Here is an 11,764-nt window from a genome sequence, read left to right as displayed (position 1 = left end):
AGGGTCCCATTAGGGATGCAGGCGTCCCATAGTTTCCTCAGTCCCTCGACCAATTAAATGATCAAGAATAATTGCTCGTTTAAAACATTTCACTAAAATAGGATGCATTTGTGTGTTATGTTGTATGGCCTATCTTAGGCAGATAATGATTCACTGTAGTTTCCGTGAGTTCTCTTACATAAAGGTAGAATATGTTCCTTTGTCTGGAACACCGCAATATAATCTGATAAATAAAACCAAGGGGACACGAGCTGCAAATGAAATAAGTAGTAAATTCTCTACGGTACTGTCCGAGGCATTTATTTATTATTAGATATGTGAATATTGGAATATAGAAAACATTGACATCTGCCAATCCAGTGGCAGCACAGACGAAATGAATCTCAGGTTGAAATCATCACCCTTCTACGTGTGCTTTGTACTGAACATACAGCATGGAAAACATCATACCACAACATTGTTTCACAATCCAAAGGGGTGGATTGAGACTGAAAATAGACTAATACCAAAATAGGGAGTGTGAAGAAAACATACTGGAATTTCAATTGAATCATTTGGTGTTTAAACATAAAACAACAATCATCATTTTTGTCCCTGCACACAACATTTAAATCATTTGATACTATAAATTAAATGAATGCATTCATTGTATTCTGTATTGTCATTAATATGTAACTGGGTTAGTATCCTGCATATGACTGCACTTGGTTCCATTGGTGTCAGCTAGTGGTGTTAAACGTTCTATTTGATTTAAAATGTGTTTGTATGTCAACTGCTATTAGCGTGGACAAGCTGTGAGGTCATCATTCAAATGGACGTGCCCATGTTTTGGGATGGGAGAAACGCCAAACAAAGCCAAAATGTGACACACACACAAATGATGGATTTCTGTCTTCAACCAACATGTTGGCTTGTTTGACATAGTACAGAGTACTCAGTCCATTTATCTGCTGTTGGCTTGTTTGACATAGTACAGAGTACTCAGTCCATTTATCTGCTGTTGGCTTGTTTGACATAGTACAGAGTACTCAGTCCATTTATCTGCTGTTGACTTGTTTGACATAGTGCAGAGTACTCAGTCCATTTATCTGCTGTTGGCTTGTTTGACATAGTACAGAGTACTCAGTCCATTTATCTGCTGTTGGCTTGTTTGACATAGTGCAGAGTACTCAGTCCATTTATCTGCTGTTGGCTTGTTTGACATAGTACAGAGTACTCAGTCCATTTATCTGCTGTTGGCTTGTTTGACATAGTACAGAGTACTCAGTCCATTTATCTGCTGTTGGCTTGTTTGACATAGTACAGAGTACTCAGTCCATTTATCTGCTGTTGGCTTGTTTGACATAGTACAGAGTACTCAGTCCATTTATCTGCTGTTGGCTTGTTTGACATAGTGCAGAGTACTCAGTCCATTTATCTGCTGTTGGCTTGTTTGACATAGTGCAGAGTACTCAGTCCATTTATCTGCTGTTGGCTTGTTTGACATAGTACAGAGTACTCAGTCCATTTATCTGCTGCAGTCTTTTTATCCTACCATGCTTTGTCACTTTGTCACTGATCAGACTTTGTCAGCATCCCAAATGGCACCCTATCCCCTATATAGTGCACGGGTTTTGACCACAGCTTAAGTCAGAAGTAGTGCTCTATATAGGGAATAGGGTGCCATTTGGGATAAAATCCTTTGTGAATCTGCCGGACTGCTTGGCCTTGCAGCTCCCTCACTGGGGTACAGCAGCAGGTCTAGCGTTGAGTGGGAATCCACTCAATCATCCGTACAAACACAACACATGTAATGAAATGAGAAGGAAAATAAATAAGGCAGAGCCCCGAGGTCGTCACATCAGTTCTTGAATAAAAAAAAACATTTCTCAACTATCTTTACTTCATTGGAGAGAAAAAAACACATTTGTAAGCTATGGCTGAGAGCAGAGAATTAACATCTACAATTATCTAGGCTTGGTCCTATCAATGTTTTTCTGACACTTAGCACTCTACTCCATTCATTTGACATCCAGAATTTGATACAAAAATAAAGGTAGAATCTTAAAAAATGTAATTATTTCTATGGGAAGATTTCTCAGGCTTTGGTTAGACCGGTATCATTTTTGTTGGGGGTTTTTCTCAGGTACTTTTCTAAGGGGGGGGGGGGGTTAAGACCGTGTGTAGCAGCTGCTGATTGGTTCACAACTTCATTCAAAGCATCCAATAAGGGAGCCAGAGATTACAGGTGTTAACAAATAGTGCAAAAACATCCTATCGAATAAGAAAAATATATTCAATATATATTCAAAACATCAGCATATTTTGTATGCTTTCGAGTTCAACAGCCTTACATGAAACCATTGGAAATAAATGTTTTCCAAAAATAGCACTCATGGTAAATTAACAAATCAATGTAGTCGTGAGATTTCAAATACACATGATAAACTAACAACATTAGAAAAATATGCTATAGAAGCCGAAAAGCTGAAATGTCTCTTGGATTTGGTCCAAACCATCTTTTACTGTAGCCATTTTTCTGGGTTGAATGGCAGTGCAAATGTTTATTACTGTTGCTGAGGGATTCCCCAACTAACCAACCACTTAGGGTTCGTCTTTCAGGCTCAAGAGACAGACTGTATATCAGAGGTATTCAACTCTAACCCTACGACGTCTGGAGCCTGATGGTTTTCTGTTCTACCTGATAATTAATTGCACCCACCTGGTGTCCCAGGTCTAAATCAGTCCTTGATTAGAGGGAAAGAATGAAAAAATGCAGTGGAAATGGCATCTAGGTCCAGAGTTGAATATGAGGTCTGTATATTATGGCTTGTAGAGAACACAGTCAGTGGAGAGAGAATCCACATACGTACGGTCTCTGGAATGTGATGAAAACCAAACGACCTGAAGATACTCGATCTCGATCGTCGCGCCTTTCCTCACAACACCACGAATGTGTTCCCATGCTACTGTACCACCATACAGCTGCCTGTCCACTGCAGCGCCTCCTGTCTGTTCCATGTGGTAATGCACAATGACACCTTTATGCACAAACATATAGGGTACATGCATCTCCCCCTGTTTAAGCTTACAGTCTCAGCCAGCAGTAGCAGGTTCCAGGGACCCAAGCACTAGCTATGGGTCTCCGAGTCCCAGGATGCCCTGTGAACTCCTTCTGAAACGTGCAGCCTGCAGGTAGTCCTCCCAGCCACTAGGGGTCCTCTTCCATGTCGTCCAGGTTGGGCGCCATGATGAAGTGCTTGGGATAATGCAGGTTCCGCTCGTCGGCGTGCTCCTCCCAGCGGGCGTCGTCGCTCTCGTGGGTGATGTAGCGCTCCCCTCTGCGTGTCTCAAACTCCCGCAGGTCCAGCCACGTCTGATAGTCCTGGAGGACGGAAGGGAAGTGTAGGGGGAGTGTATTGTCATTACTAAACTGCAAGGAGAAGTACAGGAGGACTTTCATAGATCCTTAGATGGAGTAAGTTCTATTTCCACAGCAGAGTGAACTGAACATCATAGACATGTTGCATTTAATGACGTGATGAATGTAGTGTGACAAAGTAGTCACTGTGCAGGTGTATTACCTGGAGCCAGGGGTGACTGAGAGACTTGTCCACACTGTAGCGCTTCCTCATCTTCACCTGGAGGAGGTTGTTGATCAGGTCTGTGGCTGTGGGTATGGATGGACCAACATGGACAACATTGACATCAGAAACAAGTGATATCTACATTTCCATCCATCCCTTTACTCTGGCCACTCCAGACTAGAAAGAAATACATGGCTACCTTTAGGTTGAGTCAATTAGGACTAAAAACTATTCTGCTGTTCTCAGCCTCAAAGTTCCAAAGAGATGAGCAGTAGGCCTTTTTCTGAGGTGGAAGATTGAAAGAGAACACACCCTGAGAGGTGAAGACCACTGGTAAAATCACAGCAAATGTTATCTTTATTTAACTAAGCAAGTCAGTTAAGAACAAATTCTTATTTACAATGACGGCCTACCCCGACCAAACCTGGACAACGCTGGGCCAATTGTGTGCCGCCCTATGGGAATCCCAATCACGGGCGGATGTGATATTTACATTTACATTTAAGTCATTTAGCAGACGCTCTTATCCAGAGCGACTTACAAATTGGTGCATTCACCTTATGACATCCAGTGGAACAGCCACTTTACAATAGTGCATCTAAATATTTTAAGGGGGGAGGGGGTGAGAAGGATTACTTTATCCTATCCTAAGTATTCCTTAAAGAGGTGGGGTTTCAGGTGTCTCCGGAAGGTGGTGATTGACTCCGCTGTCCTGGCGTCGTGAGGGAGTTTGTTCCACCATTGGGGAGCCAGAGCAGCGAACAGTTTTGACTGGGCTGAGCGGGAACTGTACTTCCTCAGTGGTAGGGAGACGAGCAGGCCAGAGGTGGATGAACGCAGTGCCCTTATTTGGGTGTAGGGCCTGATCAGAGCCTGGAGGTACTGAGGTGCCGTTCCCCTCACAGCTCCGTAGGCAAGCACCATGGTCTTGTAGCGGATGCGAGCTTCAACTGGAAGCCAGTGGAGAGAGCGGAGGAGCGGGGTGACGTGAGAGAACTTGGGAAGGTTGAACACTAGACGGGCTGCGGCGTTCTGGATGAGTTGTAGGGGTTTAATGGCACAGGCAGGGAGCCCAGCCAACAGCGAGTTGCAGTAATCCAGACGGGAGATGACAAGTGCCTGGATTAGGACCTGCGCCGCTTCCTGTGTGAGGCAGGGTCGTACTCTGCGGATGTTGTAGAGCATGAACCTACAGGAACGTGCCACCGTCTTGATGTTAGTTGAGAACGACAGGGTGTTGTCCAGGATCACACCAAGGTTCTTAGCGCTCTGGGAGGAGGACACAATGGAGTTGTCAACCGTGATGGCGAGATCATGGAACGGGCAGTCCTTCCCCGGGAGGAAGAGCAGCTCCGTCTTGCCGAAGTTCAGCTTGAGGTGGTGATCCGTCATCCACACTGATATGTCTGCCAGACATGCAGAGATGCGATTCGCCACCTGGTCATCAGAAGGGGAAAGGAGAAGATTAATTGTGTGTCGTCTGCATAGCAATGATAGGAGAGACCATGTGAGGTTATGACAGAGCCAAGTGACTTGGTGTATAGCGAGAATAGGAGAGGGCCTAGAACAGAGCCCTGGGGGACACCAGTGGTGAGAGCGCGTGGTGAGGAGACAGATTCTCGCCACGCCACCTGGTAGGAGCGACCTGTCAGGTAGGACGCAATCCAAGCGTGGGCCGCGCCAGAGATGCCCAACTCGGAGAGGGTGGAGAGGAGGATCTGATGGTTCACAGTATCGAAGGCAGCCGATAGGTCTAGAAGGATGAGAGCAGAGGAGAGAGAGTTAGCTTTAGCGGTGCGGAGCGCCTCCGTGATACAGAGAAGAGCAGTCTCAGTTGAATGACTAGTCTTGAAACCTGACTGATTTGGATCAAGCAGGTCATTCTGAGAGAGATAGCGGGAGAGCTGACCAAGGACGGCACGTTCAAGAGTTTTGGAGAGAAAAGAAAGAAGGGATACTGGTCTGTAGTTGTTAACATCGGAGGGATCGAGTGTAGGTTTTTTCAGAAGGGGTGCAACTCTCGCTCTCTTGAAGACGGAAGGGACGTAGCCAGCGGTCAGGGATAAGTTGATGAGCGAGGTGAGGTAAGGGAGAAGGTCTCCGGAAATGGTCTGGAGAAGAGAGGAGGGGATAGGGTCGAGCGGGCAGGTTGTTGGGCGGCCGGCCGTCACAAGACGCGAGATTTCATCTGGAGAGAGAGGGGAGAAAGAGGTCAGAGCACAGGGTAGGGCAGTGTGAGCAGAACCAGCAGTGTCGTTTGACTTAGCAAACGAGGATCGGATGTCGTCGACCTTCTTTTCAAAATGGTTGACGAAGTCATCTGCAGAGAGGGAGGAGGAGGGGGGGGGAGGAGGATTCAGGAGGGAGGAGAAGGTGGCAAAGAGCTTCCTAGGGTTAGAGGCAGATGCTTGAAATTTAGAGTGGTAGAAAGTGGTTTTAGCAGCAGAGACAGAGGAGGAAAATGTAGAGAGGAGGGAGCGAAAGGATGCCAGGTCCGCAGGGAGGCGAGTTTTCCTCCATTTCCGCTCGGCTGCCCGGAGCCCTGTTCTGTGAGCTCGCAATGAGTCGTCAAGCCATGGAGCGGGAGGGGAGGACCGAGCCGGCCTGGAAGATAGGGGACATAGAGAGTCAAAGGATGCAGAAAGGGAGGAGAGGAGCGTTGAGGAGGCAGAATCAGGAGATAGGTTGGAGAAGGTTTGAGCAGAGGGAAGAGATGATAGGATGGAAGAGGAGAGAGTAGCGGGGGAGAGAGAGCGAAGGTTGGGACGGCGCGATACCATCCGAGTAGGGGCAGTGTGGGAAGTGTTGGATGAGAGCGAGAGGGAAAAGGATACAAGGTAGTGGTCGGAGACTTGGAGGAGTTGCAATGAGGTTAGTGGAAGAACAGCATCTAATAAAGATGAGGTCGAGCGTATTGCCTGCCTTGTGAGTAGGGGGGGAAGGTGAGAGGGTGAGGTCAAAAGAGGAGAGGAGTGGAAAGAAGGAGGCAGAGAGGAATGAGTCAAAGGTAGACGTGGGGAGGTTAAAGTCGCCCAGAACTGTGAGAGGTGAGCCGTCCTCAGGAAAGGAGCTTATCAATGCATCAAGCTCATTGATGAACTCTCCGAGGGGACCTGGAGGGCGATAAATGATAAGGATGTTAAGCTTGAAAGGGCTGGTAACTGTGACAGCATGAAATTCAAAGGAGGCGATAGACAGATGGGTAAGGGGAGAAAGAGAGAATGACCACTTGGGAGAGATAAGGATCCCGATGCCACCACCCCGCTGACCAGAAGCTCTCGGGGTGTGCGAGAACACGTGGGCGGACGAAGAGAGAGCAGTAGGAGTAGCAGTGTTATCTGTGGTGATCCATGTTTCTGTCAGTGCCAAGAAGTCGAGGGACTGGAGGGAGGCATAGGCTGAGATGAACTCTGCCTTGTTGGCCGCAGATCGGCAGTTCCAGAGGCTACCGGAGACCTGGAACTCCACGTGGGTCGTGCGCGCTGGGACCACCAGATTAGGGTGGCAGCGGCCACGCGGTGTGGAGCGTTTGTATGGTATGTGCAGAGAGGAGAGAACAGGGATAGACAGACACATAGTTGACAGGCTACAGAAGAGGCTACGCTAATGCAAGGAGATTGGAATGACAAGTGGACTACACGTCTCGAATGTTCAGAAAGTTAAGCTTACGTAGCAAGAATCTTATTGACTAAAAAAAAAAAAAAAAAAAAAAAAAAAATATGATATAGCCTGGAATCAAACCAGGGACTGTAGTGACAGCTCTTGCACTGAGATGCAGTGCCTTAGACCACTGCAACACTCGGGAGATAGGTAGATAGGTGGTCTACAGGTCGACCCACACAGGCTATATCCCAAATGGCACCCTATTCCCTATAATACATATGGGCCATGATCAAAATATAGGGTGCCATTTGGGGTGCATGCACTTCTCTTACCCTCTCCAGAGATGTCCTTCCAGGGGTTGGAAGGGTACATGAAGGCAGCGTTGTGGATCTGGTCGTTGATGTCCTCGTCCTCATTGAAGGGGAATGTCCCACTGAGGCTGACGTAAACGATCACACCTACCGACCACATGTCCAGGGAACGGTTGTAACCTTTACTGCGTAGGACCTCGGGTGCCAGGTAGGCGGGTGTGCCGACCACAGAGCGCCTGAACGACTTCTCGCCAATGATGCGAGCGAAGCCAAAGTCACATAGCTTCACCTATAGGAACACACATTGGAACCATGGCCATCACTGAGCTGTCATTCCTTATGGGTAAGTTCCATTTTCTATTATTTAGTTAGCAAAGTAATTATAAGTGATTGATAACAAATTCTCTTTTACAATAACAACCTGGTTAAATAAAGCAATAGCATAATGAGTCTGATTATGATTATACGTAAGTCTGTGGTCCACCACCACCACAACGTAAATAGAACATAGTAACATAATCAGTATTGCATTGCATCATGTTGTGGTGGACAGCTCATGCACTCACCTGAGGGAAGGGCTCCGCGGAGGCCAGCAGCACATTCTCAGGCTTCAGGTCACAGTGGACGATGTTCTTAAAATGTAGATGCCTCAGAGCCACTAGGATCTGCGGGTCAGGAAGCACATGGGGTGACTTACTTCTAGCTGAGCTATGGTACTTATCATTACAGTGGCTGTCCACTGGCTGGACTGTATTGTGTAATTACCTCTAAAAGGCACTAGGGCAGTGGTTCCAACAACTGAATTTTGCTCTGCCTAGAGTAACCCTGAAGTACCCACTCATGTACATTTTAACAGTAGGTCTATGGTCTCATGAGTCTTCTCAAGTACCCCCTGTTGATTGGCCAAGTACCCCCAGGCGTCCTAGTACCCCTGGTTGAGAACCACTGGCCTAGGGTAAGGTTTTGGGTAACTGTTATAGGTACAGTGTAATAATGATTCATTACAATAGTTATTACATTGTACTGACAGGAACAATTATAAAGTAATACAAACACTGTATGCAAAGTGTTACCGTGTTGGTCATTACGAGGTAGATTTTATTTTATTATTATTCATTTTTTTCACCTTTATTTAACCAGATAGGCTAGTTGAGAACACCTTTATTTAACCAGATAGGCTAGTTGAGAACACCTTTATTTAACCAGATAGGCTAGTTGAGAACACCTTTATTTAACCAGATAGGCTAGTTGAGAACACCTTTATTTAACCAGATAGGCTAGTTGAGAACACCTTTATTTAACCAGATAGGCTAGTTGAGAACACCTTTATTTAACCAGATAGGCTAGTTGAGAACACCTTTATTTAACCAGATAGGCTAGTTGAGAACACCTTTATTTAACCAGATAGGCTAGTTGAGAACACCTTTATTTAACCAGATAGGCTAGTTGAGAACACCTTTATTTAACCAGATAGGCTAGTTGAGAACACCTTTATTTAACCAGATAGGCTAGTTGAGAACACCTTTATTTAACCAGATAGGCTAGTTGAGAACACCTTTATTTAACCAGATAGGCTAGTTGAGAACACCTTTATTTAACCAGATAGGCTAGTTGAGAACACCTTTATTTAACCAGATAGGCTAGTTGAGAACACCTTTATTTAACCAGATAGGCTAGTTGAGAACACCTTTATTTAACCAGATAGGCTAGTTGAGAACACCTTTATTTAACCAGATAGGCTAGTTGAGAACACCTTTATTTAACCAGATAGGCTAGTTGAGAACACCTTTATTTAACCAGATAGGCTAGTTGAGAACACCTTTATTTAACCAGATAGGCTAGTTGAGAACACCTTTATTTAACCAGATAGGCTAGTTGAGAACACCTTTATTTAACCAGATAGGCTAGTTGAGAACACCTTTATTTAACCAGATAGGCTAGTTGAGAACACCTTTATTTAACCAGATAGGCTAGTTGAGAACACCTTTATTTAACCAGATAGGCTAGTTGAGAACACCTTTATTTAACCAGATAGGCTAGTTGAGAACACCTTTATTTAACCAGATAGGCTAGTTGAGAACACCTTTATTTAACCAGGTAGGCTAGTTGAGAACAAGTTCTCATTTACAACTGCGACCTGGCCAAGGTAAAGCATAGCAGTGTGAACAGACAACACAGAGTTACACATGGAGTAAACAATTAACAAGTCAATAACACAGTAGAAAAAAAAGAGAGTCTATATACATTGTATGGAAAAGGCATGAGGAGGTAGGCGAATAATTACAATTTAGCAGATTAACACTGGAGTGATAAATGATCAGATGGTCATGTACAGGTAGAGATATTGGTGTGCAAAAGAGCAGAAAAGTAAATAAATATAAACAGTATGGGGATGAGGTAGGTAAATTGGGTGGGCTATTTAGATCACAGATATTACTGAGTACTGAGTAGTGACCTGTGTGACCAGGAACTTGGTGAGACGCTCCGGGAGCTTGCTCTTCTCACTGGATAGGATCATCTCCAGCATGTCTCCATGGAGCTTCTCCATGACAACAAAGACCCTCTCGGGGGTCTCGAACATGCACTCCAGGTTGACGATGCCAGGATGGTGAAGGTTCTGACAGGCAGGGAGACAGGGATTCAATTCAATTAGTTTCAAAGATAATTTATCCCTGATGTGCATTTAGAGGGAGAAGACCTTAGAGACAAATACACTATGGGCAGGGTGACAGATGACCTCAACTATAATGAGCAAAGGGATGCACACACACAGTATATATATGTATATATATATATATATATATATATATATATATATATATATATATATATATATATATATATATATATATATATATACGCACGCACGCACGCACGCACGCACGCACACACACACACACACACACACACACACACACACACACACACACAGAGAGAGTGTAGAAAACATTAGGAACACCTGCTCTTTCCATGACATAGACTGACCAAGTGAATCCAGGTGAAAACTATGATCCCTTATTGATGTCACCACTTCAATCAGTGTAGATGAAGGGGAGGAGACAGGTTAAATAATGATCTTTCAGCCTTAACACAATTGAGCCCTGGATTGTGTATGTGTGTCATTTAGAGGGTGAATGGGCAAGACAAGATATTTAAGTGCCTTTGGACGGGGTATGGTAGTAGGTGTTAAGGAGCACTGGTTTGTGTCAAGAACTGCAACACTTCTAGGTTTTTCATGTGTATCAAGAATGGTCCACCAACCAAAGGGCATCCAGCCAACTTGACACAACTGTGGAAATTATTAGAGTCAGCATGGACCAGCATCCCTGTGGAACGCTTTCGACACTGTGTACAATCTAATCCCCCGACAAATTGAGGCTGTTCTTAGGGCAAAAAGGGGAGTGCAACTCAATATTAAGAAGGTGTCCTTCATTTTTGATAGAGCTCTAGGGTTCCTCTGTGGAGATGAGAGAAGCTTCCAGAAGGACAACCATCTCTGCAGAACTCCACCAATCAGGCCTTAATGGTAGAGTGGCCAGACGGAAACCACTCCTCAGTAAAAGGCACATGACAGCCCGCTTGGAGTTTGCCAAAAGGCACCTATAGACTCTCAGACCATGAGAATAAAGATTCTCTGGTCTGATGAAACACAGATTGAACTCTTTGGCCTGAATGCCAAGCGTCACGTCTGGAGGAAACCTGGCACCATCCCTACGGTGAAGCATGGTGGTGGCAGCATCATGCTGTGGGGAAGGGAGACTAGGGTTAGGGTTACACCATTCTCAATGTCAACAGTGAAGAGGCAACTACGGGATGCTGACCTTCTAGGCAGAGTTACAAAGAAAAAGCTATATCTCAGACTGGCCAATAAAAATAAAAGATTAAGATGGGCAAAAGAACACAGACACTGGACAGAGGAACTCTACCTAGAATGCCAGGATCCCGGAGTCGCCTCTTCACTGTTGAAGTTGAGACTGGTGTTTTGTGGGTACTATTTAATGAAGCTTCCGGTTGAGGACTTGTGAGGCGTCTGTTTCTGAAACTAGACACTCTAATGTACTTGTCCTCTTGCTCAGTTGTGCACCGGGGCTTCACACTCTTTTTATTCTGGCCAGTTTGCGCTGTTCTGTAAAGGGAATAGTACACAGAACTGTACGAGATCTTTAGTTTCTTGGCAATTTCTCGCTTGGAATTGCCTTCATTTCTCAGAACAAGAATAGTCTAACGAGTTTCAGAAGAAAGGTCTTTGTTTCTGGACATTTTGAGCCTGTAATCGAACCCACA

At 45.1% G+C, this 11,764-nt stretch overlaps 1 protein-coding gene across 2 annotated transcripts in view; it reads right to left on the bottom strand.

Annotated features, from left to right (window-relative positions):
* Positions 1–284: 284 nt before the first annotated feature.
* LOC123990620 (serine/threonine-protein kinase D3-like) overlaps positions 285–11,764 on the bottom strand; it is a 74,372-nt gene continuing 62,892 nt past the window's right edge. For both annotated transcript variants that reach the window (XM_046291258.1, XM_046291257.1), the window contains exons 15-19: positions 9,936–10,097; positions 8,047–8,145; positions 7,502–7,769; positions 3,564–3,649; positions 285–3,364 (exon numbers count right to left, since the gene is read on the bottom strand). In XM_046291258.1, coding sequence (XP_046147214.1) covers positions 3,191–3,364; positions 3,564–3,649; positions 7,502–7,769; positions 8,047–8,145; positions 9,936–10,097 — 789 coding nt within the window. In that variant the 3' untranslated portion in view covers positions 285–3,190. The remainder of the gene's footprint in view (positions 3,365–3,563; positions 3,650–7,501; positions 7,770–8,046; positions 8,146–9,935; positions 10,098–11,764) is intronic.

Source organism: Oncorhynchus gorbuscha, linkage group LG12, assembly GCF_021184085.1.
Source record: "Oncorhynchus gorbuscha isolate QuinsamMale2020 ecotype Even-year linkage group LG12, OgorEven_v1.0, whole genome shotgun sequence".
NCBI classification, from domain to species: Eukaryota; Metazoa; Chordata; class Actinopteri; order Salmoniformes; family Salmonidae; genus Oncorhynchus; species Oncorhynchus gorbuscha.
This window is presented reverse-complemented; position numbering and strand designations above follow the sequence as displayed.